The 14,422-nt window shown below is 51.4% G+C and overlaps 1 protein-coding gene across 3 annotated transcripts in view; it reads left to right on the top strand.

Annotated features, from left to right (window-relative positions):
* Positions 1–14,422, top strand: part of FSTL4 (follistatin like 4) — a 591,179-nt gene that overhangs the window by 536,401 nt on the left and 40,356 nt on the right. For all 3 annotated transcript variants that reach the window (XM_045488893.1, XM_045488882.1, XM_045488902.1), the window contains one exon: positions 7,403–7,523. In XM_045488893.1, the coding sequence (XP_045344849.1) occupies positions 7,403–7,523 (121 nt within the window). The remainder of the gene's footprint in view (positions 1–7,402; positions 7,524–14,422) is intronic.

Below are 14,422 nucleotides of genomic sequence, written 5' to 3'. Positions count from 1 at the left end.
GGGACCTGTGGGAGGTGAATAGGTCGTGAAGGTAGACGCTCGTGAATGGGATTAGTGCCCTTATTAAAAGGGAGAGTCCTGACCCCTCCCACCGCCTGTGGTTACAGCAAAAAAAGAAAAAAACAACCTTCCAAGAACCAGGAAACAGGCTCTCAACAAACACCAAATCTGCCAACACCTTGGTCTTGAACTTCTGAATTTCTGGGGTTTATAAGAAAAAAAAATCAGCCAAGAGAAGAAGCCTCCCTCCGCCAACACCGCCCATGAGGCAGAATCCAGGAGGGTCCAAACGCGGTGCTTCCATTGTCCATCGGTGCAGTCACGAACGTGTCCTTTTCCCAGCGTTGCCATGTAACAGCATGCACAAAGTATCGCCAGCCAGGGAAGCTCACCCAAGCCTGGTGTCCAGAGCTTCTGTGAGAGCTTGACCACGTGTTGCTCTACCTCCTAGCCCCTGGGAGACAGAGCTGGTACTGCATGGCCAGAGCCCCCATCAGAAATCACATCATTAGGCAGTCTAGTGGCCAAAGCCCCCAGGTGAACAAAAGCCAGACCGCTCTCTGGATAACATTACTTCTTGACTACCCTTCCCCTCAGGGCTCCCTGAGAGCCAGCACAAGTGGTTAACACACCTCCATTCATTCAGCAAACACCAGCTGAGCCACACGTTGGGGACAATACGGTGGTACACAGAGAGATAAGGTGCTTCCGCTTTGGCAGTCACAATCACGGGGGAACCTGAAAATAAAAGCCAGGTCAGCCAGTGACCACGTACTCCCTGCAATCCCGGGGAAGCCAGGAGCTCTCCCCACGGTGATTCCTCTCACTCCTGTGGCTCGCTGGCCTGGAGCTGGGAATAAGCAAGAGAACTGACCAACTTTGGGTTGCTCACACTGAACGTGACTGTCCATAGCAGCTCCACCCTACCCTAGATGTTCAGTAGCTACTTAGGGATTGCTTTAAGTTGCAGGGACTTCTTAAGAGAACTCTGAGCAGGTGCGTGCAGAGTGGCAAGAATGTTCTATAAGGGTCTGGAAGGAAATGACCAGCACGGAGACCCCAGTGTGGGTCAGGGTGGTCAAGTCAACTACAGAGGCATGGGGGTGGGAGGGCACATGAGGGCACACGCACATGCTCATGTGTACTGTGTTGACGTGGATCTTTCTGTGTGCCCACTGTGATGCATCTGGTCCTTGCTTGGTCTGGGTAATGGACATGTCTGAAGCCTGGTCACCACCAAGGGGCTGCGTATTGTTCAGTGTTTGGGTCCTTTGTGTTGAAACGTTCATGCAGGAGGGACACTGGGGTGAGTGGTTCTGGGGCCAAATCGAACCAGCATGGGACAAAGATCCTCTCCCTGACTCTTTCCTCCCCAAAGAGAACCAGGGCAGAGGGCTCCTGAGAAGGACTCCGCTACTGAGAAAGGCAGGGTCGGAAAAGCTCTGAATAAATGGTTCTAAAGTGAGTCTTAACTTGTAGCGTTGACAGTATCATTAACCTAAACTCTGAAATCACCCTGGAGTCCTTGTGTTTCACATCTAGTCGCTAAATATTCAGCACTGATGGCGCATTTTCATATTACTTAGACCTGAGTCACATGTATCACTATGACAACCTGCCCCATCTACCCTCTGCTTAAATATTGTTTAATACTTAAGTCTCATTTAATTACTTTCTTTATTAAGGGCAGATACTTACAAAATAGCTTTTTAAAAGACAAAAACTATGCCTTTTAGTAAAATTGTCTCTTTCCCAAAGACAGATGTGCATCAGTACAAAGAATGGTCTAATCTGTCATCTGTTTATTTCTGGAAGGAACCTTGATTTTGCTAATACATTTTTGTGCTTCAGAACAACAACAACAAAAAAAGCCATCCATAAAAAGACAATTACAGAGATGCAATCAAGCATTGATAGCAGCATTCAGACACATCTCAAAGAACATTCAGGAGAGGAAGGATTGCAGGTTTAGTATTATGTAGCTTGTTATAAATCAATTTTTAAAGTAATTTCTTCGCATCCAATGAGGTAAATTTGATTTCAGTAGCCAGTATTCATGTTCCAGAAAACAATATGCATTTCGTTCTATGATTATATGATGCCTATTGTTTTAGCCCTGAGACATTATTTTATTTATTGCCCAGTCAGCTTCTCCCCAGGGTCTAAGTCACAGGCTGGTAACGACTTAGGTGCTTGAAGGAGAGCCATAACGTATCCAGCATCCCATCATGCCCTTGAAGAACTGATGCACACCCCTCAGCACCTGAGTGATCGCTCAGGAGTTGTGCCCCTGCTGCCAGCAGAAATGAGGAAAAACAGAGAGGTTAAATGACGTCGTTAGGGGCTCAACAGAAGTCATCAGCCGAGCCTGGGATGGCACGCATGGGCTTTTCCGTGTCTGCCTGCCGCTCTGGGTAGAGCCTTCTCTTTGGTCAATCCCAGCCTCTGTGGCTGGCCTGAGGAACGCAGCATGGAGAAGGAGATGGGGTGGGGAAGCAGAGGCCACCCCATGCTGATCCCCCATGCTTGGGATCAGTTCTCTGCCTTCCTGCCAGCCACCTCGTTTTGACCCCATGTCTCTGAACACTCAGGTGGATGGGAAGGCAAGAGGTGGGTGCCCCAGTTTGCAAACCCAGAGAACCAGAACACAGTCCCTGCGGAAAGCCTCGCTCAGCGACTTGTGCAATCCAGTTGCTGAATCACTATTGAGGGCCCAACAGACGCCAGGCCCCGTGCCAAGCACTGGGGGCACAGCAGGGAGCACCGTGCAGCACCAGAGTCCCTGCCCTCCCTGGGGAGCTCACATCCCAGTCAGAGGGAGACATACAAATGGTATGCTAAGTGGTAGTAAGTGCCAGAAAGGAGAGAGAGAGAGAGAGAGGGAGAGAAAATGGCAAGTGAGGGATGGGGGTGAGGGTTACAGGGAGGGCTCTCAACCCTATCTCAGCAGTTAACATTAGAGCAGACTTCAAGGAGGGGGTGCCAACCAGACTGACTGCCTTCAGGAGGATGGGGCAGGATGCCTGGAGTGCGAGCAGGAGGCCACAGTGCCAGTGTGGAAGGAGCAGGGGGGAGTGGAAGAAGGTGGGGATGGCAGACCATCCCTGCAGACCCTCTAGGGCTGTGACTCGGAGAGAGGGGGGAGGGTCTGGCTGCCGTGTGGAGCAGAGGGGAAGAAGTGGGAGTCCCTGCTGTCCCCCAGGTGAGAAGATGGTGCGTTGGGCCACCGGGTGCAGTGGAGGTGGTGAGAGAAAATCAGAGTCTGCAGACCTTGTGAAGGAGAGCTTGCTTCCTCGCCCTATGGGGACTGGGCTTTTGTTTCATTCTCTATTAAAAAAAAATTAATATTTATTTATTTTTGAGACAGAGAGAGACAGAGCATGAATGGGGGAGGGTCAGAGAGAGAGAGAGAGACAGAGGATCCAAAGCAGGCTCCAGGCTCTGAGCTGTCAGCACAGAGCCCAACGCAGGGCTCGAGTCCAAGAACCCCGAGATCATGACCTGAGCCGAAGTCGGATGCTTATCCGACTGAGCCACCCAGATGCCCCTTGTTTCATTTTCTGGTTTGGGAGTTTTATTTCTGAGGATTATACAAGGTGATGTGTATGAAGCTTCCCAGCACAGAGCTAGGTCTTGAAGACTGTGAGCTGGTGTTATGACCAATCCATCACTTTGCGGTTGATCTGTGAAAACCTTGGCCTTGGCGCGCTTCTCAGCCTGAGCAACCTGTCGTCCCCGTTGACTACACAGCCTCATCAAGGGGGCACCACAACCCGAGCCCAGCTTCAAGGGCCCTCCAGTGAGGAAGGGCTGTGGGTACAAAGGCTCAGGGAAGCAGGAGAAGGAAAGTGCCAGGGGGTCCCCAGCACCAGACCCCCTGCTAGCAGCTCTGGTGTTGTTCTTTGGGATGGAGTCTGCCCTAGACCCAAGCAGGTGAGATATTGAGGGGCTCTCGAGGTAGGGACCGCACCCTACTTCCCTGCCCTCTTTTCAAGATGCCATCTTGCCACCAAGCCTCCAAGCAAAATCTATTTTCCTCCAGACTTAGGTTTTGACACACAAACAGCTTAGACTAGAAATATGTCAGCCCCAGAACTGACTAACCATTAACTTTTCATAAGCAACTCAGGTATGAACCCTTTATGACTCTGTTATGACACAGGACAAATCAGCTATCTGGTGTTTTATTTTTATTATGGAAGTGATAGGAATGGGGCTTTTTTAAGCAGAGCAATGCTTCAGAGAAAACTCACTGGGCTCTAGCAGCCCTCTCCAATATTTTACTCCATTGGGAATGCTGTTGTGTACTTTTTTTTCCCCCTGAAAATGAAAGCAGGCTGCCTGCATCCATGATCCACCTTCCCCGCTGTGCCCTACCCCAAGCCTCTCTCTGGGCCTGCACTCCCTCACTGGGCTAATTAGCCAAAAAACATCTTGATGGGTCTCATGATGGTTGTGGTGGGGCAACCTGGATGGTGAGCAAGGCAGAGGGTCAGCGTTTCCGGGAGCTGCTCTGCAGCTGCCCTCTGACAACCCTTTGTGCCACGGTGATTGATAACCTTCCCTCCCTCCTGCCACCAGATTGCTTCTATGGAAAAGGGCACAGGGAATGGCAAGAGGGATGGTTTGGTGTTGGCTCTAGGAGGTCAAGGGGAGTTTTGCATATGCTGTTAATAAGACGAAGAAGGGCGCCTAGGTGGCTCAGTCGGTTAAACATTCAAGTCTTGATTTCGGTTCAGGTCTTGATCTCACAGTTTGTGATTTCGAGCCCCGCATCGGGCTCTGTGCTGACAGTGCAGAGGCTGCGTGGAATTCTCTCTCTCCCTCTCTCTCTGCCCCTCCCGCATGTGTGCTCACTCTCTCTCTCAAAATAAATCAATAAACTTTAAAAAAAGAAGAAGAAGAAGAAAAGTAACACACCCACGTACGTCACACTTCTCACACTGGGAGAAGTATTCATGTGTGTTCTCTTGCCAGATCTCCCCAACACCCAGGAGGTGGGCAAGGCACACGCAGGTGGAGAAACCAGAGCCCAGAGGGATGAGGGGACATTTGGTCAGTGACAGAATTCAACTAAAATCCGAGTTTCCTGAGCCCCGGTGCCGGACTTCGATCACTGCACAGCCCCGTGTTCTCGCCAGTAAGCCAGGACCTCCTCCGTCCTGTCAGTTCTGAGCCCCACCCCTCAAAGATGCGGAGTAGCTAAGTCCAGACCTGATGAGGGGTGTCCCAGAAACACCCGGCAGTACCACTCACCGGCATGTCTGTATTTGGTGTCTGGCCAGGGCCCACACGATGTCTGGTCCTGCAAAAGCGAGTGCATCTGACCCGACAGGCCCTGGGGCAGGCCCTCCTTGCCCGTCGGATGCTCCTCAGGGACTCCGACCTGCCAAGGCTGCCTCCTGCCCATCCTCCCCTCTACACTGGCCTAGAGGATCCCACACTGTGTGGTTGCAGAGGTCATAGAGTCTGGGCTTACTGAGTTTTTTCTTACTGAACCCCTGGCATCAGCCCCTCCTGGTTCTCTTTTATGTCCCTTCCCTAGTTTTTTGTCTGCCCTCATTTTCCTCGGGGTTCTATTCCCCTTCTCAGGTTATCTAGGTCTCTGTAAGCTGCCCGGAAGTCTTTGGGGAAGGTGGATTTGAACCAGGGGTAGGCCAAGTCTCCCTGCAAGCCAAATCTGTCCTCCCGCCTACTTTTTTAAATAAAATTTCACTGGAGCTGAGTGGTGCTCATTAATGTATGTACTGTCATGATTATCTTTGTGCTACAAGCAGAGTTGAGTATGGCCCACAAGGCCGAAAAGATTTGCTGTCCGTCCCTTTAAGAAAAACTTTCTCGGTTTTTTTTTAATTCCAGTTAACGCACAGTGTAATATTAGTTTCAGGTGTATAGTAGAGCGATTCAACCTTCCATACATCACGCGGTGCTCATCACAAGTGCCCTCCTTAACCCCCATCACCTATTTCACCCATCCCCCGCCCACCTCCCCTCTGATAACCAGCCGTTTGTTCTCTATGGTTAAGAGTCTGTTTGTTGGTTTGCCTCTCTCTCTTATTTTTTCCCTTTGCTTGTTCATTTTGTTTCTTAAATTCCCCATATGAGGGAAAGCATATGGTATTTGCCTCTCGCTGACTTGTTTCACTTAGTATATATAGTCTCTAGCTCTACCCATAGTTTTGCTAATGACAAGATTTCATTCTTTATGACTGAATAATATCCCACTGGAGACGTGTACCACATCTGCTTTATCCACTCATCAGGTGATGAACACTGGAGCTGTTTCCCTATCTTGGCTGTTGTAAATAATGCTGCTCTAAATATCAGGGTGCGTGTATCCCTTTGAATCGGTCTTCTTGTATTCTTTGGCTGAATACCTCGCCGTGGGATTGCTGGATCATAAACTACTTGTACTTTGAACTTTTTGAGGAACCTCCATGCTACTGCCCACGGTGGCTGTACCACGTTGCATTCCCACCGGCAGTGCAAGAGGGCGCCTTTTCTTCCACACCCTCAGCAGCACCTGTTGTTTTTTAGGTTGTTGATTTTAGCTCTCCTCATGGGTGTGAGATGATACCTCATTGTAGTTTTGGTTCACATTTCCCTGATAAGTGATGCTGAGCATCTTTTCATGTGCCTGTTGGCCATCTGGATGGCTTCTCTGGAGAAATGTCTGTTCGTGCCCTCTGCCCATTTTAATTGGATTATTTGTTTTGGGGGTGTCGAGTTTTGTAAGAAATACTTGCCAGCCCTAAACAAGGCTGCCCGCCAGAGCTTCTCAGCAGGTGGGTGAGAAGCCCAGGAAACCAGCCGAGCAGGCCCAGGATTAGTAGGAGGGGCAAATGAGCCCAGTGATTAGAAATTGAGGGGGTGTGTGGGGAAGGTATTCAAGCCTGGCCTCACAGGCTGAATAAGGCGTTGAGTATATCAGGTCGAGGCAAGCAACACGGAAGAGCGACGGGGTCCCCGCTGCCCGGGGCCGTCACAGCCTCGCAGGCAGCTCGGCTACAGTGTAGCAGGATTCTCACACAGAGCGACGGGACGCCGAGGCTTGTCTGTCCAGGAAGCAACTTGATTCGTCCTGCCGGCACAAGCTCAGTGGGTTCGTACCAAAAAAACCGAGTCTCAAGTGCAGCGGGGTGTAGCCTTTTATGCAATTTCTACTTCTTTGTCTCCCATATTTGGTGACATATCGTCTGATTGGACACAGTGCAAGTTCCAGAGTCATGTTGATTGGGCCACGTTGCCTGCCTTTGTTTTCAGGAGGCCTCCACCACATTCTTGAGGGAGGGGCTCTACCACAGCAGGGTTTCTGTTTTCTTGGAAAAGTAGGAGACCTGTCTATTCTTCCCGGCCTACTCAGTGCAAAGGCCGACCTCCTTGCCTTCCTCGCCCTGTGCAGGACTTCGGAGAGGATGACTCCCTCTACATCACCAAGGTGACCACCATCCACATGGGCAACTACACCTGCCACGCCTCCGGCCATGAGGAGCTCTTCCAGACCCACGTCCTGCAGGTGAATGGTTAGTAAATGGCTCCATGCATGTCGTCCCTTCAAAGCGTTCCCGAAATGCTGCTCACAGCACTCCTCCCTGTCCCGTACTCTATCTTAAAGATTGTCTGAGCCCCAAGTATCTCGTCCCTGTAGTAAGTAAAGGGCAGCAGTGGAGAAAGGGCAGTCTGCCGACTAGTTTCTCCGTATGGCTTCACCCGAAGCCTTCTTTGATGAGATGATCCCAGTGCAAGGGGGTGAGCTACTCAGGCAAGTCACACTCAGCAGCCGGGGCTCTAGTGGGGTCCCCATAGAATGTACCAGTGCCTCAGCGACAGCCAGCTGCTGTGCTCTTGGACCCACTGAGTAGCTGACACTGTCTACAACACAACATTCCTCTCCCAGGTGGTGTTCACCCGAATCACCTGTCAAGTGGGGAGGCCTTACCTCTTACAACAGGGCCTGCTTCCCGTATGCCTCCCTAAGAGGCTCAACAAGCCTCAGTTGGGACCAAGCTAAGAACCTGAGCAGGCTTGGGACATTTTTATTGCTTCTCACAGACCCCCCGTGTTGCCAAGATTCCTAGAAACCGAGAAGAATAAGCCCCTCCCGATGACAACACAAGCCACTGAAATAGCCAGTGTTTTCTGAGCACTTAGGCTGGCCAAGCCCTGTGCTAACACTTGATGTGGACTTTGCCAGTCAGTGTATTTTAACCCACGTTATGGATGAATCTCTAGGTAAGGTCACTTATCTGCAGCCACACCACTGGTGGGTGTCTTCCTAGACCCAGGACCATGCTTTGACCTCTGTGTCACACCACTGGATGCCCCAACCTGGCCATTTCAGCCATCAACACAAGCAGGCCATCACAGTGCCGTGGTCAGCACCCCACAGAAGTTAGATACATCCAGCCAAGCCCAGCGGGGCTCCACTTCGGCCAGTGAGCAGGGCGTTCAAGTATCACGGCGGTGTGGAAACTCCAAGTCTGCCCTAGATCTTTTGTGCCAGCTGGTGGCCAGGGCTTCTGCTCTGAGATAAAGTGAGCAAGGTGTTAAGAATGATGACATAATGAGGCTCCATTTCACTTACCTCTGGAATCAGGGTAACAAGCCATTTAAGGACAACTGGGGTGAGCTCAGTTGGTGTCTACATTTACCCTGCGGGATGTTGTAGGATTTTTATAGCCATACATGCCTAGGCCATATCTTAGTATTTCCCTTACCCTGGGACATACTGAATTCTTTGGGGGTTTGCAGCTGTGCTTGCTGGCTTAAATCCAGGCCTACAATGAAGTCACTGGATTTCTCCAGAAATAACTCAGGGGTTCCTAGTTACAACTAGGTGAGTTAACCCAGACTAGGTTCAGAGGCCACTGTCCAGTGTAGCTGGCAGGCAGTGTCTGGGGCTCCCTGGCACCAGGGGCTGCTCCAAGGGCAGAGCACGTGCTCTGTAACAGAAAGAGGGCTTTTCCCTCTAAACCTGGCAAGGAGTGCCTGGCGTAGTACAATGTCGGTGACCGCTTGGTTGTGAAACAACTCGACATGGCTCACCCCAGGTCCCTCGGGTCCTCAGATAAACCTGGACAAGGCAAATGAAGCAGTATTCATTAGCCTTTTATATCCTGACCCCACTTCACAAGAACGAGGGGCTTAGAGAGCTTGAACCTCTTCTCCTTAATTTCTTACAAAAGAATCTCTGAGGTGGGGGAGGGGAGCCACCTGCCAGGGAAACTGAGTGCCTCACAGGTGAGAGCCTGTACTTGCCCCGAGCCTCTGGAAGAGACTGTGTGGTCTTAGATGACTTCATATGCTAACTGGCACGTCCATGGTGCTAAGGGCAAGTCCATGCCCTTCTGCCCTACGTCTCTCCAGACTTGTGAGTCTGAGGTCATGATGCGGGTGAGTCCGTTAGTCACGCCCAGTGCTGAATCCAAGAGCAAAGCCCAAACCCAGAAGCACCATGAGGTATCCCTCGGCTCCAGCTAGAGAATGAGCCCCTCCCTCCAGGTGGGAAGTAGGCTATGCAGCTGTTCAGTCCCTCCCTGAACACCTCCCACCCACACCCACCAGCCCTACCATGACCTAGTCTCCACCGAAGAGGCTGCTTTTGGCCCAGGGGAGTCTACATAAAGCAAAACCAACCGCTGAGAACCAAAAGAGGCCACTTGAGATCTATTTCCTAACTGCGGAAAGATTTAAGGCTTCTCTTCCAGCAGAAACATGATCAGTAGTCAGGAGCATGCTGGAATCTCGTACTTGGTTATCAGGGTTTTTTTGTCATTAAATTGGCCCTTTGTGCTTGGCCCCATGACAGCCAGGTGAGGCCACGGCGGGGGGGGCGGGGGGGCGCGTGCACCTCTAGCTGCAGGAGCCCATGAAGTTCCTGGGTTGGGCTGACTCCCAGCACTTGGGGGTGACATGTGGGTCCACTAGCCAGCTCCCTCATGGAAGCACCATCCTAAAGTAGGTGGAGTTGCCTCCCAGAGACCTAAGTCCACTGCCTGCTGACCTGGAAATAAGAAGCAAAGTTTTCCAAGTGTTAGAGAAGTTAAGCTCTGTGTCGGACTGAGAGGGGGGAAAAATGTTGTATTTGTCTGGGAAGATGGGAAGATGTTGAAAATTGAATGGTGTGAAAGACACAGTTAGGAAAGCAAATGCTGAATACCTATGGTGCGCCATCCCCGTTTCATAGAGGAGGTGACTGGAGCTCAGAGGGATTCGGTGATCTCAGGATCCCAGCCCTGCAGTTAGGAACTGCAAAGCACATCTTGACTCCAAAGCCCAGACTCTTAACACCTGCCCTGCCCTGCCTTACCCTACCCCTCCTTACCAGGGCATCATGTTCTTGCTATTAAAGAATCCAGATGGTGGATGCAGGTGTGGGCCACACACTGTGGAGGACAGGGGACAGGCATCCTGCCTCATGTCCCTCTGCCCCTCGTGCTGAGCTCAGGCCTGGCCGAAAACAGCTGGCAGCCTGAGCACATGATGAAGGAGCTACGGCAGGGAATGTAGGGCCAGCCGGGCCTCAGCAGGACTGAGGTTGGCAAGCCATGTGGGTCGCTTGTCCAGCTCAGCTGCGGCTCGGCCCATCACAGTGTAGACTCCCGATGCCGCTTCAGGTCCCAGGAAGGCTGGGGTGCCATGCAAGGCTCATAGTGGCAGCGGACGCAGAGAGCTTTGTAGGCTGCAGCGTGATGCCAGAGGCTTCCTGGCGGAGCCCCTGGGAAGCTGAGGAGGCACCCTTGGTGCTCACGACAGCAGGAATGCTGCCTTGCTCAGGAGTCTCCTGAGGAAGCGGGAGAGAAGGCAGGAGGAAATTCATCCCTGGGATTGGTTCCCTTTTGTCATTCATCCCAAGCATGATTCAAAACCATGAAGATCCTAAGCTGCCTGGGTAGGATTCGGTGCTGTTGCCCAGCAGTGCTGCTGGAGGTCTGGTTCGGTCCCCACTTGGCCCGGAAGCTGGCCTGTGGCTTACTGAGTGGAGGCTGTGTGTGGACACACAGTCAGGGAGCGATGTTCTGTGTCCATTCCTCCAGATAGTTTCTCTTCAACCAGAGGGAAGGGGTTGGGGGGATGAAGAAGGGAGGACAGAGGGCCCTGCCTAGTTTACTGCTTCTCTGAGTGCTCAGAAGACTCCAAGCCAATGGGCAGAGGTGCTGGGGAGTTCGTGTGTGGCTGGTGGGCAAAGGCACAGAGATCCCACTCCAGGGGGCAGGAGCTGGGTAGGGCTTTCCACCCTAGGCATAGTGCAGCTCCCATCGGGGGACAACTCTGTCACAGAGTCAAGAGCTGAACTCTGAGCCAGAGAGACCTGGGTTCAAGTGCTTTTGACATACAAAGAAGGCAAGTGAACATACTTGTAAAATGGGAATAACAGTAGTACCTCTTGCCTTATCAGCCTGATGAGATCTGCTATATCTAAAATGCTCAGAAAATGCCTGTTTACGGTCCAGGGTGGCACAGATATGGGAGAGATTAGGGGTTGTCTCAGCCATATTTCACTACAGTTTGTGGACACAGATGGTCTGAGCTGATGGCCCCTCAGAGAGCCTCCAATCCATTATACAGAGGGGAAAATCAAGGCCCAGAGAAACTTGCCAAACCAGGGATAAAATACTTCTTTTTGGAGCTGCCCCACTCCCTGATGGCAGAGGCAGGACCCCATATAGGCTGGGCCACCACCTTCTGGGGCTTCTCCATCCACAGCTCTGCCTTGACCTGGTTGGCCTCTCTCAAATTATTAGTATGACTTCCCCATAGACCAGGCCTCCCAGAGATGAGGCCCAAACACTGACATGATTTATAACTTCATGCAAACCTCCTGCATTGCCTTCATAGGAAGGAGGGACACCTTCAGACATAAATGATTAATCCGTTAAAATAAAAACACACTCGAACTCCCCCACGGTTCAGACAAGTAAGGATTCTTTCTCAAAACACAATAATAATCTCCCAAATCTGTTTATTACTCCAGCTTGGTACTTTTGTGAATGTGCCTCTTACTTAGGACATGTTTATGCTGCCTTTCACCTTGGAAATGATCCATGCTTCCCAAAGAAAACGGGCCTTTGTGTTATATATTCAAATGTTTTCACTGGAGGGTTTTGCAAATTTAAAAGAAAGTGAATGTGTTTACCCAGAATATATTAATTTCAAATGATTTTTTGGTGTGTGAATTAATACAAAGGAAGAGGGGAGATGAGGGCCAACGGAAAACAGGTGGGTCTTTGTTGCCAGCAGGAATTTGTGTGTCCCCACCACGCGCTCAGTCTCTCACAATGAAAATGCAGGAATTTTTCTTTTTTTTTTATTTTTTTTTATTTTTTTTTCAATGTTTATTTATTTTTGGGACAGAGAGAGACAGAGCATGAACGGGGGAGGGGCAGAGAGAGAGGGAGACACAGAATCGGAAACAGGCTCCAGGCTCTGAGCCATCAGCCCAGAGCCCGACGCGGGGCTCGAACTCACGGACCGCGAGATCGTGACCTGGCTGAAGTCGGACGCTTAACCGACTGCGCCACCCAGGCGCCCCAAAATGCAGGAATTTTTCTGACTGGGCCCCATCCAAGTAGGAGCCAGGGCCACCAGGGTCTTTGACGCCTCCATGCCCAGTCAGCTTCTCGGGCTCTCCTGTCCTGGCAGGAGGCTGGGTCCAGAGCCCTGGCTCTAGTAGGATTCGCATGTTCTGCCCAAGGTGATCAGGGGCTTCATCCAGAGCCTGGGCCTGTTCCACACCAGCTGTAGGATTGATGGCTGTGTCAACACACAAAAGGAGGACAGTTTGGTTCTGAGGGCAGTGAGTAAGCTCCCACCCCACTGATGAGATGATTTTTTTTTTTTTTTTCTTAAACATTGTCCTGTCAGTTTTCCAGTTAGCAAGTGGTCGGGTCAGGGCACGATGGGCTTCTCAGCGGAGCTTGTGCAAGGCAGTGAGCGAGAAAGACCCAAGGGGCCTAGGACTGTGCACAGGGTCCCTAGCTGTCCCGCTGTTGTCTCCTCCATGCCAGTCCAGCAGGACAAAGGAGGGGAGGCCTGAGCCAGCAGCTTCCTGGCCCCAAGAGCCTGCAGTCTGTGTTCACGGTGACCTGGGTCCTGCCACCCACCGTCCTTACCTCTTGGCCCCCACCCTGCCCCAACTGCTACAGCCCATGAATTTGCACTGATTGTTCCCTTGGCTGACAATGCTTCCCCCTTCTTTGCTGCCAGCCCCTCGTGATCCTCCAGGTGTCAGCATAATCTGTATCCCACACATACGTACGAGTCTCCTGCAGGCCATTCACAGGCCACGGGTTGGAAACCCAGCCGTGAGCAGGCCAAAATCTCTGCCCTCTTGGGGCAAGTCAGAGGGTGCTAAATACTCAGGAGGAGAATGGAAAAACATATAGGATAAGGAAAGTCAGATGAAAGGTAGAAATGGGAGAGGGGATGGCAAGTGAAAGCCTTACTGAAAAATTGACATCTGTGACATCTCTGTCAACTTGCTGGGAAAGTCACCAGTCCCTCCACAGGATCTTGGTCTGAGCAGCCGCAGGGTGGAGTGCCCATTTTCTGAGACAAGAGGAGGTTGGAGGAGCAGGTTTGGGGAAGAAAGTTCAGGAGCTCATGCAGACATGATAAATGCTAAGGTGTTGTGCACCCGGTTGGGTTTCTGAGCTTGAAGGTGAAGGGACATCCGGGACCAAGGAGGTGCGGTCAGCTGTGCCAAATAGTACAGATGAGGACAGAGAACTGGACACTGGGGGCAGGGTTGGCATGTGGGGACCGTTGGAGAAGAGCCGTTTCTGTGGCGTGGTGGGGAAAATCTGATGGGACTGGCTCAAGAGGCGGTGGAGGAGAGAAATTAGAGCCCCCAAATATGGACATCTCTGCAGGGTGCTTCCAAGGAGAAAAATTGGACAGTATCGGGGAGTGAAGGTGGGGAAAGAGGTTTGGGTTTTTTTTTTCCCAAGGTGGAAATTAAATGCTTCTCATGGGCTGATGAGAAGGATCATTAGAAAGGGGGAGAAGGCTGCAGGAGTAGGAGGGATGTGCTGGAGCAATGTGTCCTGCAGCGGGTGAGGAGGCATGCTGTCTGGGGACGTAAGACTCAGAATGGGCCGAAGGAAGAAGAAGGCTGGCAGTGGTGCTGAGAACCAAGGGGTATGCCTACCCCACGGACCAGCCCACTTCAGAGGAGGAAGAGGTGAGAGAGAGAGCCAAGTCCCCTTAAGAGGCTGCAGGAGAAGCCATGTCGCCAGGTTTCCATTTGAGCGAGAAGGTGAAAGAACGTTCATACAAGAGTTTGAGGATATAGGACATTTTGCTGATGGCTGAACATGAGTTCCAGAAGATAAAACCGAAGGTTTTGGGGATGAGGGATGCCCCAGAAGCCCAGACTTCTTGTGAATACTGACATGCTCCTGAATAAGGGGCAGGATGTGAA

The sequence above is a fragment of the Leopardus geoffroyi genome, chromosome A1, assembly GCF_018350155.1.
Source record: "Leopardus geoffroyi isolate Oge1 chromosome A1, O.geoffroyi_Oge1_pat1.0, whole genome shotgun sequence".
In the NCBI taxonomy this organism is placed as follows: domain Eukaryota; kingdom Metazoa; phylum Chordata; class Mammalia; order Carnivora; family Felidae; genus Leopardus; species Leopardus geoffroyi.
The sequence above is the reverse complement of the archived record's forward strand: the minus strand, read 5'-3'. Positions and strand labels throughout refer to the sequence as shown.